General features: G+C 37.8%; 3 protein-coding genes across 6 annotated transcripts in view; 2 read left to right on the top strand and 1 right to left on the bottom strand.

The window, feature by feature from the left end:
• The window catches only part of LOC129767353 (phospholipid-transporting ATPase ABCA3-like), a 47,932-nt gene extending 46,020 nt beyond the window's left edge, over window positions 1–1,912 (top strand). For both annotated transcript variants that reach the window (XM_055768124.1, XM_055768125.1), the window contains exon 11: window positions 1,595–1,912. In XM_055768124.1, coding sequence (XP_055624099.1) covers window positions 1,595–1,775 — 181 coding nt within the window. In that variant the 3' untranslated portion in view covers window positions 1,776–1,912. The remainder of the gene's footprint in view (window positions 1–1,594) is intronic.
• LOC129767360 (uncharacterized) overlaps window positions 1–3,621 on the bottom strand; it is a 29,888-nt gene extending 26,267 nt beyond the window's left edge. Inside the window, exons 1-4 of one of the 3 annotated variants that reach the window (XM_055768142.1) lie at window positions 3,490–3,621; window positions 3,308–3,430; window positions 2,163–3,251; window positions 1,901–2,101 (exon numbers count right to left, since the gene is read on the bottom strand). In XM_055768142.1, the coding sequence (XP_055624117.1) occupies window positions 1,937–2,101; window positions 2,163–3,251; window positions 3,308–3,361 (1,308 nt within the window). In that variant the 5' untranslated portion in view covers window positions 3,362–3,430; window positions 3,490–3,621 and the 3' untranslated portion in view covers window positions 1,901–1,936. Of the gene's footprint in view, window positions 1–1,900; window positions 2,102–2,147; window positions 3,252–3,307 lie in introns of those variants that run through there. The other 2 variants (XM_055768144.1, XM_055768143.1) reach the window with 2 other exon arrangements.
• Window positions 1–17,901, top strand: part of LOC129767366 (reactive oxygen species modulator 1) — a 327,366-nt gene that overhangs the window by 200,356 nt on the left and 109,109 nt on the right. The gene's annotated exons all lie outside the window — the stretch shown is intronic.

Raw genomic sequence — 17,901 nt, 5'->3', positions numbered from 1 at the left:
TATGTCGTCTTACTGCATCTTTTATATCTGTACTGGGATGTGAATTCAAAGTCTCGTAAACGAGAGGGTGACGTTCGAAGGAAAGTATCCATCGGAAAATTGAACTCCCATATGATTTATAACTACGAGGGTCGTTCAAAATATAAGTTTCAGTGCCTCAGAAATCGCGGAAAAATTAAGTTAGGACAAAAAACAAAATGATTTTCGTAATCTACGTTTTATTTTCAATTTTTCTACATAATCGCCGTTACGTTCAAGGCATTTTTCATAGCGTGGCACGAGTTTTTCTATTCCGAGCACGAAGTGCGTAGCGTCCAACTTTTTGAAGTACGATGTAACTGTGTCACAAATTTAGATGCAACGTTAAACAAATGATTACTAAGCCAATGGTAGCTTTGCGTTAATCTAGCGGGTATATCAAAGATATAACCCACTCGTAATTTTTTTCGTTTTGGGTGGGAAAAACTGCAGACTGTAACGGCATTATTCAATAACTGGAAGGCCAGGGTTAGTTTTCATGAAGTCCCGTTCGCAGGCTATCGATCGCTCCAACCATGTCAGGATCAAATGAAGGAGTTCAGGATTTGTTTAGAAATCAAAACAAAAAATCCGTATCCATAGGGTTCGTGGACAACTCTTTGGGCTTTGGGCTAATTTTTCTTGCTGTTGAAAGGAACAGTCTAGACGAAATGGTCATTAAGAAGGTCTTATTAAAATACATCGATGAAAAATTTACTACTGAAAGGAGAATTTCTCATAAGATGAGTAAACCAAGTGAAAGACTTTCCGGGCCCGGTCCAACGGTGGAAGAGGACCTGGAGTGCATTAGTCATTTTTATTGGGAATTGCAAAAACGTCAAAATCGTCAAAAGAAGTGTCGGTCTCAGCTTCCATAGATATTTTAATCCTATCTTATTTGAGTCACATTTCGACATCCACAAATAAACATATTTTCTTATTTTGTAACTATTTGATTTTTCATTCGAAAACGAAAACTAAGTATTATAGACGGGTGACACTCTAGTAACCTGCCCCGGGTGTCAGCAGATCACGCTACGCCACTGCTAACAACGCTCATCACGATGTACGAGGCTCGTTCAAAAAATAAGGCGTAACAGGCGTTCGGCGGTCACCGATTCGATAACACTGAAGAAAGTTGTGACACAGTTACATCGTACTTCAAAAAGTTGGACGCTACGCACTTCGTGCTCGGAATGGAAAAACTCGTGCCACGCAATGAAAAATGCTTTGAATGTAACGACGATTATGTAGAAAAATAGAAAATAAAACGTAGATTACGAAAATCACCTTGTTTTTTGTCCTAACTTTATTTTTCCGCGATTTCTGAGGCACTGAAACTTATTTTTTGAACGACCTTCGTAGTTATAAATCATATGGGAGTTCAATTTTACGATGTTTCCCATTTTCCTTTCGAGTTTTACAAATTTTACCTCCGTAACATTGATATATGGATAGAGACGAATACAACAAAGCGAAGACGGCTCAAATCGGACGATTCGTTTTTCTGGTTTTGCGCTTACCAACACATTTGGCAATCCATTTTTATTCATATAGATATTACTATTATTCACAGGGAGCAGTATCAAGATTATTTGACATACCATTTAACCAAAACATCCCTAAAATGGTCAACGATGTTCGGATTAATGGAGAAGGCCATGGAACTATTCGATATCGAAGACTATGCTTTGGGGCAAACATCTCTGGAGCAAGTATTCCTAGCGTTAACTGCTTACCAAAGAGCGTGTGATTGAAACTGTGTTATCTGAAATCTATCAGTATTTGGCGATGGTCTCAATAAGAGGCATCAACTTATAACAATGCAAAAACGAGAACAAACAGTGATACTTAATAGATCTAGACGGAAGCTTACGTTAAATACGTTACGTTAAATAAATACATCATTATTGTGATATCACAGTCGTCCTATTGATACATCATCGAAAGCTACGCTTATGTGAGGATTTAGATATTTCAGCTTCTCAACTTCGTGTTTGGTGAATCCTGCACAGTGTGATATTTTAAGCCACCTAATTGCTGGAAATCGTTTCATAAGTATCAGGAGATGATTCTCTTCTAGCTGTGAAATAGGTAAGTACAATTATGTCGTCCCTCTAAAAACTCACCTAATTTCCACTTACTCTTTTGTAATTTGTAATATACAGCCTCTCGAGACTGTACGATGGAGTGAGCCGAAGCACTTCGGGATAAAACTTAACGTTGTTAAGTGCCAGAGTACCCATGTTGTCAAGCAGCATAAGGCGTTCAAACCAGTTCACATACGTACCAAAACCATATTTCACGGTGCCAAGCTCTAAACGCACTAGTTTTGGAAAATAAGCATCCAAAAGGTTTATTTTTTCTGCTGCGACCATCAACTTTTCCAGGCTCTTCAATTTACTTATATTGGACAGCTCAATGGTGCCCTCGCTGACTTCCAGTTTCAGCTCTTTCAAATTGGGAATACTACAACTGATCATCTGCATCACGTAGCTATCGATAAACTTTACGGTTAGATGTAATTTCGTCAAATGGCTCAGTTTCTCGAAGAAAGCAATGCTAATATCTTGTTCGCTTCTAGTCATCCCCTTGAGGACTCTCTCGATTGTGAGCTCTGTTAATTTTGGGAAGTCCATGTTGTAGAAATAGTACAAGTCTCTAGTACTGAATACCGCTGTTAATTTGCGAAGCTGTTCGCAGAACTGAGCTAATAAATCCAAATCATTTTGTGAGCAGATTAGCAGATGGAACTCATTGAGTTTTGGTGCATAAAGTCTGAAACAGTCAGCATAAAAAGCCTCTATCTTAAGTTTCTTCAAATTGCCGAAAGAAACACAAAGTTTGCCTTTCTCTGTTTTACATGTTCCCACAATGTGCAATTCTTCTAAGTTTTCGTGACTGAAGAAGATTTCCTCGAACATCCATCCGAAACGTTTATCTGTGCTCAAATTTTCAATTCGCAGGTACAATGGATACGGGCACATATTATCAACTAGTTTGAGATTCTTCATCATCTTGTTGGCGTTTTGATTGTCTAGCTTGAGAGATAAAGCATCATACTTTCTTCGGAAAATCAGTTTAGCGTCCATAACTCGGCCACCCTCTATGTGAAGAACAACATGCTTTTTGAGATATCTTTCCGACATCAATATGTTATTCCATCTGCTGCATACCAGTGATAAAGTTACGTGGTTTTTCAAATCAAGATATTTGAATATATTCTCAAGTATCTGAAATAAAAAAAATATGTTCATGAATCTGGCACCGAATTGACTTAGGAAATTACCTCATTGGGGAGGCGTGTGAAACAAGCCATCACATTAGTGGGTTGAATACTCATCGATATATATTGATGCTCTTATCAGTTCGCAAAAATAGTAATGCATTCATGGCATGCGTGTGATAAAACCTAAGACGATAAAACTGGTTTTGAAAATGTATCACATGATTCCTGATTTCGTATATCACTTGTTTTATCCATTAGTCAGCAAGGAAAGGTATAATCTAAGCTAACAATATCTTAAAGAAGTAATTGCACTAATATTTGTTGATACAGTCAGCAGGTTGTTTTGATACGAACAATCCCTTCGCGAGCGATGAACGACTACGAATGAACAATCACTGATGAACCAGAATGAATCTGTATCAGCATATCGAAAAGGCGCATACACATAATATTAAGTTAAATCAAAATGTGTTATAATTTCATTTAAAACTAGTTTTGTTTGAAACTAGCTAGTAAATATTTTGGCGGCTAAATAAAAAATAACTAATATATTGTAAGCGTGTTAGAATGTTCTAACAATCTAAACATTGAGCCAAATTTGATATAGTAGAGCTAAATTTCTTTTATAATTTTTGTTCTAAAAGCGTGCTTCTTGGATGGCACTAACGTTCTAATTGGAGGAATTTTTGCCTTCTCAACGTAGGTATTACTTGCGTCATTTTTATTAGTAGTACTTAGTTGAAATTTATATGCCAAATAACACGCCTTGAATGTATTTTGGAGTGGTAAGCTCTATAATACGCGTGACCACAGTCACTAATCCAAATATTCATTACATTTTTCGCATCACAGAAATGGAACACGAAGCTCAATGTAGTCTATGTCGAGTTGCGTGGCAAGGTTGAAATATTAGGCCAAAGAAAAAGTAATCCATTATTTTCTCGATAGCTGGCTTTAGTGATCAATATCTCGCGTAATATCGATCATACATTTTCAAGTTTAGGCTCGTTGTAAAGGTGACATTTCACACTAAAAAAACATTCTGTTGCAGTTCTTTGTTTGTTCCATTCAGTTGTGAGTTACAGGATGTGAACAATGGAGGTCAACAAAGAGAAAATTCGGTACATTCTACACTTTTTGGTTTTATAAAGGCGGAAATGTAAGCTAGGCCGCTGAAATTGTGAATGGTGTTAATTGTGCCGATACTGTAACGTAAAATAAGCGCAATTATTTTTTCTAATTTTAGTTTTTTGACGTAGGACTACGTCTTCCATTTCTATACCGGGGTGTAACATCAAAGTTTCGAAAACGAAAGCGTAACGCCGGAGAACGAGATTTTGAGCGTTAATAGCTCCTAAACAACTGAACGAAATGGTATGATAAACACTTCATTCGAAAGATAAAATGTCTACGCGTTATATACTTGTTACTTTTTCATTCAAAAACTTGTTTCAATAGCTTTAAAATTGCTTTCAAAACAGGCTATTGAAATCACCAATCGGTATATAAGCGAGCGCCGCTCGGAAACCCACTCAGTTATAATTGAACAGCGATTGGAGCATGTTGTCGCTGTTGTGGTGAAGCTCTTCGTTTATCATGAAAGCGCGAATGAACAGTGTCACCAAGAGCCTGTTTGTGCACCTTAGGCCAGAAGGGAATCTATCAGGAAGAGAGTGATGCCACGGTTCCGCTTGAAACATCGGAGCAGCTGCCATACACACATACACGCGCGGAACCCTCGTTGCTATCATCGTTGCTGAAAAATAATTTACCAGTTCCCCTGGGAATTGAAAAATACATTCATGTGAAAGAGTTTATTTTAATGTTTTCTATCCATACAACACTGCAACCAAATACATTTTGTTTTGTGATTTTTCAATCAATCGCAATTAACAGGAAAGCTTCTGAATATTATTTTTTCCCATCAGTAGAAAATTTTCGTATCCAATATTGGATGCATAACATGAAAAACGGAAAATGTTTCACATCGCGAAAATATTGTAATTTTCGAGCGATTATTTGCTTCCTACTCATAACGGGTGTTAAATATGAGAATTGAATGAGAATTTTTTCAATCACATATAAAAAAAGCGATTTCAGTATTTTTTTTTAATAGCCATACACACATACACGGAGCAGCTGCCATACACACATACACGCGCGGAACCCTCGTTGCTATCATCGTTGCTGAAAAATAATTTACCAGTTCCCCTGGGAATTGAAAAATACATTCATGTGAAAGAGTTTATTTTAATGTTTTCTATCCATACAACACTGCAACCAAATACATTTTGTTTTGTGATTTTTCAATCAATCGCAATTAACAGGAAAGCTTCTGAATATTATTTTTTCCCATCAGTAGAAAATTTTCGTATCCAATATTGGATGCATAACATGAAAAACGGAAAATGTTTCACATCGCGAAAATATTGTAATTTTCGAGCGATTATTTGCTTCCTACTCATAACGGGTGTTAAATATGAGAATTGAATGAGAATTTTTTCAATCACATATAAAAAAAGCGATTTCAGTATTTTTTTTTAATAACATAATGTATTTTCTTCAAAAAATGTCAGTAAATGTTTGAGTAAGGGCCGTGGTCTGCTGTTCGGCGCAACTTTGTCGCGATGCTCTCACAAGAACGTTGTACGGTAATTACGTCCATTTTCCGGATACAATTCCGGATTCTTGTAGTCAGTTGCTTCGTGTCCTTGGCCCTCCAATTATTTTTATACACTAGGGCACTGAGTGAGCCAAAGAAATCCTCTATTGGCCGGCACTGGGGCAAGTTGGTTGGGTTACGATCTTTCGGCACGAACGGTATCTTTTTCTCCTCAAGATACGCCAGCGTCTTCTTGGCGTAATGGGAAGACGCCTTGTCCGGCCAGAAGACGTACTTCCCATCCGCGTGATGCTCGTTCAGGAACGGCAGCAGGATTTTATCGAGGCACTATTCTCGATAGATTTGTTGGTTGATTGCCAGACCGCTCGGCTTGAACCAAGGCTTTGAAATGCCCCGGTCGGAAATGGCGATGTACAACATAACCTTTTTTTCAAACTTGTGCTTGAATTTGTATTTCACTTCAGGCGGTGTGGATGATATGTCGCTGGAGTAGTAATTATCATTTCCTGGAATATGCGTTTTGGACAGCGGAAAATAGCTTTCGTCGTCCAGAACGAAAGACGTCCCGCGGTATTTTTTGGTCATCCACCGACACTGTGATTTAACCGTCTCAATCTGCTCCTCCGTGTACTCCGGCGACCTCAGACGATTCCTTCCATCTTGAGGGTCCGATGGATCAATACGTGGGAGCAGCCATATTTCCGACCGGCGTCACGCAGGCTGGTTGTGTCCTTGTTGTCAAACAGCTTCTTTAACGATGTCTTCCTCTGCTTCGTCATTATCGTCACCGGACGACCACTTCCGACCTTCCGCTCTACGTTTAGGGAACTCAGGATACGATATACCGTACTGACAGGCACATTTTCTTCCTTAAAGTGTGCCACCGTGAACTTTTTTCCTTGCTGGAAATGCATTTCGTAGAACCGTACAATGCGTTCGCGAAGCACGTGCTGTTTCGACGCCATTTTTGCTTTGACTAAATTCAAACTAGCAAAACCAAACACGCCTACTGTTTCTAGGGAGCCCAAAGAGCAATTTTCTTGGAGAAAGAAAATTTTACGCTCTTTATTTGAGTTACTGAAAGGTATTGAAAAAAATCTCATTTTTTAATTAACACCCGTTATAATGCTGCGATCAAATACGCTTCGTTTTGGATTTTTCAATCAAGTGCGACAACGTAAGACCACATCTTACGGCAATTTATTAGAGGTGCAATGAATCTTTAGGAATTCCCGCTCTACGCGCATTGGCAAACGATGTTTATTCAACAATTTCTCAAACGAGAAATGGGTTTTGTGAGAAATGATTAGCGAACGCAAAAACGACGAACGGGAGAAAGAGATGTTTGGCGGTTGAAGGAAATTGGCAGAAAATATCTTCATTTTATTTTTCGAATAATGTGATTCATACCACTTCGTTTTGCCAGAAAAAGATTAGTAATGCTCAAAGGAAGAATCGAGTCCTCCGAGGAAATTACCCAGCGCAAATTAGAGTCGACTATTTATTGCGGCATTCGTACACAAATAATTTTATAATGCAGTTTCATCAAAGTGATTTCTTCGATATGGAGAAATATTCACTACATCATGTCATGTTTTTCATATTCTTCACTATCAAATCCATATCCATGGCACCTATCGGTATCGAATTATCATCGACACCACGATTTTTGCTAAATGCTCCTTTCAGTTCGGCCTGCAAAAAACGTCGCTATCAGAAGTCGACCGAATTGCTGATCCGCAAACTACCTTTGCAGCATTTGGTTCGTGGAATTGCTCAGGACTTCAAAACCGACTTTCGCTTCCAAAGTTCCACGGTTATGACGCTGCAGGAGGCCTATTCGAAGATACCAATTTGTGTGCTATCCACGCAAAACGCGTCACATCATGCCCAAGGACATTCAGCTTGCCCGTCGAATCCAAGGAGAGTGTGCTACATTAGCTTAGCATATAATCAACGTCCCTTTTCAGGGCTCTAAATTTGATGGATTACAGTTCAGAAACGTTTTTTGCAGGCCAAATTGAAAGGGGTATTTCCGTTTGGATACCATTCAGCATCGAGAAAATTCCGGAAAGTTCTAATCGTTGCTGAAAAATAATCTGCCAGTTCCCCTGGGAATTGAAAAATACATTCATGCGAAAGAGTTTATTTTAATGTTTTCTAACGATATAACACAGCGACCAAATATTTTTCAATCAAGTGCTATTAACAGGTGGTTATCGAGTTAGCATTAACCACTGGAGGGCTTCGAGTATCGAGGAAAATCTGGAAAAATCTAATCGTTTGCTGGAAATTAATCTGCCTGTTCCCTGGGAATTGAAAAATACATTCATGCGAAAGAGTTTATTTTAATGTTTTCTAACCATATAACACAGCGACCAAATACATTTGATTTTGTAATTTTTCAATCAAGTGTAATTAGCAGGAAAGCTTCTGAACATTATTCTTCCTCATCAGTAGGATATTTTCGTATCCAATATTGTATGCGCGCGCAACGGAAAATGTTTCGCATCGCGAAAATTATATAATTTTCAATCGATTATTGCTTAGTCGCCGAAAGTTTCAAACTCAGAGAGTTCATTCCCCTCTAGTTTGCCTTCCAAATTGCCATCGTAAACCACACCTTCTCTCGATTCAATCACGGACAAAAAGCATACTTAAGCGATATTCTGGTGCTGAAACGCGTTCATTTTTCGTGAGGACATCGACAAGACAATATCGTTACTAAACGAGCTGAACGTGTTAACACATTGCGGACCGCTCACGAGATTTCTCGTGTTTCGCGTTCAGTCTATTATGGATGGATCACGAAAAAACTCGTTTTTTCTACACCTGATGGTTAAATCCTTGGTCTGCCAGGAATCTAACAAGGACTACCGATGGCTCGCTTTCGTCTCATCCACGCCGAAGGAAACGATCTCATTCGTGGATTCTGAACAAATGAATGTGCGGTCCTTAATGTGTTAATGTTTTCTATCCATATAATACTGCGACCACATACATTTGGTTTTGTAATTTGTCAATCAAGTGCAGTTAGCAGGAAAGTTTCTGAAGATTATTCTTCAGAACAAGGCCTTGAGCCTCCAACGTAACGCTCTCGTTTTCGAAGTCCCCCAAATATTCATTTATTCATTCATTCAGAATGGATTTAAATTCAACTTCAAACAAATGATCTCTAAATCAACGATAGTCCTACGTCACCCTTGCGGTTATACCATAGATATAACCCACTTCCTGTTTTTTGTTAACTTTTAATTTGTTTTTTTTTATTTCCTGCTTTTTCATTTCAATGGACCGTTTGAAGCTAGCGATTGACCAGAAACGTCCAGAATCGGCCAAGAAAGGAAGTCTCGCGTAACTTCTGAAAAGGTCCTATGTAACAAATGTAAACAAATCGAGTTAATGGATGCACGCTATTAGTCTTCAATCATTGAATGCATTACAAAAACAATCGTTCACGTATCTATTTTCTTCATCTTTTTATCGCCGATACAAAAAATATCCAATGTACAGATTCGGGTTTTAAGCACCCGGCTGTTACTTCGGACGCCACTTTCCTCTGATGCCCGAAACGTCCGAAGTAACAAAGCAGTCAAAACAACACGAAGTCGTACTTCGGTCGTTTTGAGTTTTTGTTTCTCACAGTAGTTGTTATCGATTTCAGTTCAATTCAACGGGTGATAACAATAATAATCTGTCTTTAGAACGAAATGCTGATTTTTGGATTGTTGTTTAGTAGTAAGTTTCAAATTCTTATCGTGAAACGTAATATGTCCAATGTGCAAACGCGGGCAGTCAAAACGTCCAATGTAACATTTTCGCTCCTTGGAATCAACTTTAAACTCAAATCACGGAACAACATCTACGATTGGTTTTGGAGAGCTATTCTTGATCGCTAGTGGTGAGAGGAGCGATAAAGATCGATAGCTTTTAAGACAATTCGCCGAATAATGTTCGGGTCTTCAACTTCGTTTTTCTCGAGTTGACGAAAATGTTACATTGGACCTTTTCAAAAGTTACGCGAGAAGTGTTTTGTTCCATCAGGGCAACGCAAGGCCACACAACTCCAGGAGCCTTGATTGGGATGTTTTAATGCACCACATTTTCTCGCATTCTAAATCTTCCTAAGTGATAAGAAATTGGCATTTAGAGAAAATTGCAAAACTCTATTGCTAGAGTTTTTGTCCAATAAGAACCAAGACTTCGATGAGAGAGGCATCATGAAGCTACTTTTAGAATTGCAACAAATTCTACTACGAAACGGTGCATGTTTGACCCTAATCGGTCAATCCGAAGCATATTAAAAAATATTTTGAATTGCACCCAAAAATAATGGATAACTTTTTCCCCAACCTAATATTTTCACTGCTCGATTGGACTTGTGTTGAACGGATTACAGAATTCAAGATTACGAACCGTTCGGATAATTATGACTCGATCAGATTTGAGAATACGGGTCAGTAGTTGATCACTTTTTTTTTATTTCCAAGGAAATCGATTCCTCAGAGAGTATTCTGTCGACTAACTAAGTCGAAGAATGGCGTTGCCATGTCGATTCATCATATGATGTACATAAAAAATCCATAGAGCGCTCTCTCTTGTTTGTCCCGTTGTTTAATGTTTATGCAATATCCGCCTTTTCCTTCCAATATGGCTGGGAGATTTTACGCTAAAGAAATTCTTCTGACTTGCTCCATAGTCACCGTTTTTCTAGAGCTTGCATCTGAGAATACAATCAAGGTGTATAGTTTGGCGTTGAAATCTCAACTAAGTACTAATAAAAAGAATGCAAGTAATACTGCTTTGAGAAGGCGAACGTTATGAACGGTAGTGCCATTGAAGAAGAACACGAAGGGAGTCTATCAACGGTGTGTGTCAACAATGAATTCTTGATGATGATGAATTATCGTTTTTTCTCGAATCACAATTTTTCGCATCATTGTGCAGACGCCTACCAGCCTGATTCCAGCAGCGATTGCGCATTGATTCTATCCACATGCTCTCCAGCTGGTGTTTTATCAGAATTGATGATAATAGCGTGATTGTCATTTTGTAATCCGGGCAAGTGTGATTTGAAGAAATTCAATAATTCATTGTGCTCATTCAGAAAAGCTTCCAGTTCACCGGCGATGCGCCTGGCTGTAGACGAATCGAGGTTACTTGCGCATGTGAGGATAAAAGTTCGATGAAGCGGATGTAGCGCCATTTAACAATGTAAATGAATTCGTTCTATTTGAAAAACGAACTACGTTTAATTTTTTGAATACTGTTTATACAAACATATTAAAATAGCAATTACAATTAGGGATTGAAACTTTGGGGTAATATGTATAGTTTGGCCAAATTTAAGAAGAAAAAAATATTCAGAAAAAAAATTATGCTCAGTATCACGCTAATCGGTATTAAATTTATGGTAATCTGTATCATATTACGACCAAATCTCATGCCTACCAAGTTTTTGTGCATAATTTCATCAAAATCGGTTGAGCCGTTTCGGAGAAGTTCGACCACAAACACCGTGACACGAGATTCAAAAAAATCACTCAAGGGGGTAGTAAAGGAAATCGGGGTTTTCGAAAAAAAAATTATGCCAAATGTCCTCAAATTGCATGAAACGCCGAGATCTACTGTTATCTCGAAAACTTTTTTTTGTTGAAAATCGGCACTTTGGGTTTTTTCGGAATACCAGGCAAAACGTATGGCAAAACAGGGTGCCAATGAAAATCGTCATATCGATTTTTCATTCGGGAATCCCTGCGAAATGCTGATTTGCACGATAAAATACCCTCTGCAAAATATTAACTCATACGGACTTCTTTCATACTAACTTTATTTACTATTGTCGCGGATCTCAAAATTTTAGTTTTTCGGTTATTAAAAAACTCAAACTTTGACCGCTGTGCGACCCTAGTAAATGAGGTCCGATTGAGCTGATATTTTGCACAGGGTAGTTTTCCGTGGAAATCAACATTTTTTATCAAGTTCGCTTTGAAAATTCGCATGGAATGGCTGTAAAGATATGGGAAAATCATATTTCCTAGTGAGTTTTGAGTTGTAATCTTTGTCATGTAAGAATAGGTCATATGAATGAAATGATATTGGTTTTTTTATTTGCAAAAAAGAAACTGGAAGATACAGCATGTGTGCATGAACCAAATAAAGGATTACATTTTAGGGAGATAAGTCGACACATTTTTGCATAAAAATAATAAATAATGATGAAATTTTTTTTGTTTATAATCAATATCTTTCAATAGAGTATCAAGTTGTCTACAAGGAATGCTGAACAGATTTTTTTTTCTGATAAGGATTTCCTATCACAATAATGATATTTTTGTGGAATGTGTCTTCAAGGATGATAATCTGAGATATTCACTAAAAAACATGCTACAGGGCTTTAAGGAACAATGCGTTTGACTTCTGATATCGTTTGAAGAAATTACAAGAATTATAAGTTCTAGTCTCTCCTGTATATAGGAGGAGATGTCACGTTTTGCTGCATAAAAAAGCATTTGAAATAAGACGAAACTGCACATAGAATACCGAACTAACCTCGCATGAAAGCATATTTAGCATTTTATTAGGAAGCCATTTCAACTACTTGGGAAAAAAATCCAAATTACTTAACGCAACATTTCTGGACCCGAGGATCATATCAGACTATTTAGAAGTTCTTGAAACTAAGAAAAAGAGATATTTCATTACAAACGAAATCGACTGTTGTGTGAAAACATTTCGAAACGATCGCAATCATGATTCTTACATTTGATGGCAATTCTAAGTAGTATATTCAATTGAAAAGATTTGCTAGAAATAATGTCAAATTAATTTTGGGAAAAAAAATCTGGCATTTCAGTAATCAAACATTACTTTTAATTATGTATGAATGATGTTAATGAGCTATTTTGTTATTTTGTCTTGTGGTGAATAGAAATTATTTATATCTTCTAATATCCGGTATCCGGCCGGATAGTAGGTTACTATCCGGTCGGATAGCAAATATTGACCGGATAGGCCGGTTATCAGATAGCTACCGGATATCCGTTTCATCTCTGATAATTACAACATTTTTTGGACACGCTGGGGTTTTCTATCCCACCCATAATGTTAAAAAAAATCTATTTCGTGACCTTTCAATGTGATTTTTTTCTTTCCAGTCGCTTTGGTATCCGTCTTTTCTTTGATTCTCGCCTTCAAATTTTGCACTTTCTTGCTGAACTGTTTTCCAGACATCGAAATTCCGTACTAAATCAGAAGCTGTTCTTCTACCATTTTTAGCGCAGTTTTCTTTTTACGTATCACTTCTGGAACTTGACTTTTTTCCAAAAGAACCTTTTTCAAAACTTTGACGAATATTTCATCTTCGACCGCTGTTTTACTTGCTCCACTACGAGATTTATCTTCATCTTTGTCAGTATCTGGAATGTAATAATATGAAATAATAAATCATAAATGACTTTATGCTAATCTCGGCATAAGTTCAGACCTTGGTTGAATAAAATTATTCCTCTCGAGATCGGTAAACCTCTACGTTTCATATATTACAAACCTGTCCATATTACCCACACTATATGTCCATATTACCCGCATCGAAAAAAATGTTGTACTTTTCGGTCTGTTTTTATTTCAGTAAAAAACATTGAAAAACTCTTTTGGGTTACGTAAGAATTACAGGTTACGTAGCTCTCGAACAGTGAATAGGTGAGTATGCGAATATTTTTTACGATTAAATAACATGCCACACAAGTTAACAAGTAAAACTCGAATTCACAGCTGTACTGTTAACAAACTGTACTGAAAGGAACAATTAACCAATAGAAGAGGAATGATGTTCTATTAGAGTGGACCTGCGTCAAAAATCCGACGTGGTCCACTCTAAAAATCACGAGTAAATGTCGAATCGATTGTGTACGATGTGGTCAAACGGTTTCGTGAACGTTCATCTAAAAGTATTGAACACATTCGGGACAAACTGAGAGATCTGATGTCTCTAAAACATACAATTCCAACCACACTTTTCTACCAGTATACAACAAAATTTGGGAAGTCTCCAACTCAAAAACAGTATAAAGATTGTGTAAGGGGGATCCTGCTCGGATCTTCAAAATCTCCGACTTTTGCGCCAGAGGACAACGGCCCTCTGTCGGGATTCAAAGTTATAGTTGCCCGGACTAGCGTTTTCGCTTGGCCACGCGACAGTATCTACCTTCAATTGACCTTTCAACCAACTTTTTTTTTCCTGTTGGGTACATTTTCCACTACGACCAGTTATTTGATCTATTGTTATTAACCAACTTACCAAACCGATTCGAAATTTCCGATTTCGGAAACAACCAATTCGACCAAATCAGTTAGATTAACTAAATAAAAAAAAAGTGAAATTTAAAATAAAATAAGTAAAAAAAACTTTTTAAGTTAAACGGTTTAATTGTGATTCAACATAATAATGTACTAAAAGCTAGAAAATAATTAGGCAAGTAGCAGTTAACAGTTATCACACCTCTCCTTCATTAGTCTAGGGCATTGATAAGACTAAAATAAAAACGTAGGACATATGATGAAGTCACTAATTGTGGATAATGGAAATCCAACGTCCAACTTTTCCCTTGACTGAGGCAAACCATGGTGGAGTATTGCCGCTTGAAGAGTACGGCAGCCGTGGGACCGAGCTTCCTCACCGATGACCAACGCACTCCAGAATGGCCTATAGTAGTACGCAACTACGAGGCGATAGGCCACTCCGGGGGATTCTACCGACGCACCGATTCACAATGATGGATTCAATATCATCTGGAAGCGGAGCCATAAGGTTCCGTTCACTTGGTGCGCAAAAACTGCTGCAACCGTATTCCTTGTAGAATTGTTCTATAATAATCCTATTTACAAATAAAATTAAAGTTACACAAAGCTATTGTCTAATTCAATAAACGATTCACTTCTATTGTTTTTTTTTGGTTCCAAACAAACTCACAATTTTTTTTATATTTAAAAAAAATCCGAAGATTTCTGGAATACAAATTTCTAATTAAATCACAAAACTTTACTTGACTAAATGTTATTTCACCAAAACAACTACTGAAATTTAAAACCCTAAGAATCAACTGATTCGCTCGGCGGCTCAGAAGGAAATGATCGAGTCGGTTTTGTTTCGTGAATTCGAAACCTATCGAACATTCTAGAATACTTTTCTCTGTCCATTTTCCTTACTGCTTCCGGTTTCACGAATATTGTTCGTGACTTAATTCCCGCCGCGTCATTTTTGAATATGGAGTCTACATCGATTTATTACTTAAGTCTGATTCCAATAGGTTGTCTACTACTAGGTGTCAAATCTACTTAAACTCTATTTGAAACGACTATGCTCGTTTCAATTGGGTCTATGGACATCTCATCTCTGATTATCTCATCATCTTCAGCAAGTTTCAATTCGCTTTCGCCAACAAGTTTGATATAAAATTCTTCATCTTGTAAGGGGCTGTCCACATACCACGTGGACAGAAAAAGCACGATTTCAGACTCCCCCCTCCCAGTAACTAAGGAAATAACTGAATTGCGCCTAAATTCCATTTAAGTTTATTTTATTTCAAGTTTTACTAGCTGTACCCTACTGTACCAGCTTCGCTGTGGCTCATTGTTGTTTTACGGTAGAGAAATGAGTAGCATAACAAAGCACATGTTTCATTTAATTTTAAAATACATGTGAGTAAACAATTTTTTTTTGTTTTTCCATTGGCGATCTAACGTACAAATCTACACCTAAGCGACGCTGTGGTGAAAGTGATGATGGTTTTAAGTTTTGCAATGAGGGTTTATGGAAGGTTTGTAGTTTTTCCATAAATCACAATATTGTAGTCATAAAAGTTTATTTGATTGCGATGAGTTTAGAAGAAATTTATTTCTGCGCAATTTTATATATTGGGTTGGGGAAAAAGAAATGTCGTATATTGTCAATATATGGCAACACTTAAACATATCTTGTGTTGTACTTATCGCTTCGGGTCATACTATACGGCTATTTAAAGACGACAATCTGTGCTACAAGTGTCGTTTTGACAGTGTTGTGATTGTCCTTTTCAGTCTCAAGTTATAGCGCGTCAAAGTTGGAGTCCACCAAGCAAGAAATTTGCCATATTTTACGTTTTTACTACCTTCTAGGTAAAACTGCAACGAAGGCGGCCGAAAAAAATCGTGTAGTTTATGGACCCGATACTGTAACGATTCGCACAGCACAGCGTTGGTTTGATCGATTTCGTTCTGGTGTAGTGGCTGTCGAAGATATACCCCGTACTGGTAGGCCAATCGTCGTGAAAACCGATAAAATCGTTGAAATCATCCAAGTAGACCGGCATGTGAGCACTCGCTCGATTGGCCAGGAACTGGGTATAGACCATAAAACCGTTTGGAACCATTTGCAGAAGATTGGATTCCAAAAAAGCTGGATGTATGAGTGCCACACGAGTTGACGCAAAAAAATCCGAATCAACGCCTGCGAAACGGAACGAACTCGACCCATTTTTGAAGAATATGATAACTGGTGATGAAAAGTGGATCACGTACGACAACCTAAAGCGAAAAAAGTCGTGGTCAAAGCACGGCGAGCCGGCCCAAACCATCGCCAAGCCCGGCCCAAACGGCTAGGAAGGTTTTGCTGTGTGTTTGGTGGGATTGGAAGGGAATCATCCACTATGAGCTGCTCAACTATGGCCAGACCCTCATCTCGGTTCTCTACTGTGAGCAGCTTGACCGTTTGAAGCAGGCGATTGACCAGAAGCGGCCAGAAATGATCAATAGGAATGATGTTGTTTTCCACCAGGACAACGCTCGGCCTCACACATCTTTGATGACCCTCCAGAAGCTGCGGGAGCTCGGATGGGATGTCCTATTGCACCCACCGTACCGGACTTGACCCGGCTCCAAGTGATTATCATCTCTTCCGGTCCATGCAAAACGCTCTTGGTGATACTAAGTTGGCCTCAAAAGAGAAAAAAACTGGCTGTCTGAGTTTTTTGCAAATATGGATGGGGGGGGGGATAATGAAGTTGCCTTCTAAATGGCAACAAGTTTGCGAACAAAATGTCGCATATTTGACTTAAATTGGATAATTTTAAGTATGTTAAATAAAGCGTCAAATTTCGATCAGAAATACGACATTTCTTTTTCCCCAACCCTATATAACTAGCTGTACCCTGCCACGCTTTGCTGTGGCACATTGTGGTTGCATGGTTGAGTTGAATTTTTCATTTTTTTATGTTGTAACAACAATTCTAGATGTGTTTGGTTGTTTTGTATATTGTATCATAGTTTGAGCTCAATCGGTTCCCTACTTTTCGAGTTTTTAACGCGCATACAAACGAACAGAAATTTTTTATGTCTATGGAGATAGATGAGGGAAATCGATAAATTTTAAATCACTTCAAAACACAATTTCAGTTCATGATTTTGTCAAACACGTGGAAAAAAGATGTTTCCTTCACATAGAACACATATTCATTACTGAATAGTCAATTTTCATTAGAAGCTTAATTTCAGAAACGCACTCTGGTCATATATAAAAACATTTTTTTTCTCCAATTTTCCAATTTTTTATGCCGTAACAACACTTCTTGAAGTGGGTTGTATATTGTGTCCAGCTTTGAGCTCAATCGGTTCCGCACTTTTCGAGTTTTTGACTCGTACACAAACGAACAGAACATTTATATATATAGAGATATGTTATTTTCTTACCTCTTTCAGTAGTGAAAATTTTATAAATGTTGAATCAATAAAGGAAATTCGAGTGCACAATCAAAAACAAGTTGAAAAATGCATGGTTCCTGCATGTGAGAACCACCTTGGAAAGTCCGGGAGTAAAATATACATGATTTTTTTTGAGTTTTAGGTTACCTTATCATCATTTTTTTAGTTCAAAAACAAAATCCAGATGTCTCACCGATCGTTTACGTTTTGCGTTAGATCGCCAATTATCAGCGACGATATGCAGGCTATCTGGTTTGCCGACACGGAAACTCGTAATGTACAGTTGACCAGGTGA

The sequence above is a fragment of the Toxorhynchites rutilus genome, chromosome 2 (genome assembly GCF_029784135.1).
Source record: "Toxorhynchites rutilus septentrionalis strain SRP chromosome 2, ASM2978413v1, whole genome shotgun sequence".
Taxonomy (NCBI): Eukaryota; Metazoa; Arthropoda; class Insecta; order Diptera; family Culicidae; genus Toxorhynchites; species Toxorhynchites rutilus.
The sequence above is the reverse complement of the archived record's forward strand: the minus strand, read 5'-3'. Positions and strand labels throughout refer to the sequence as shown.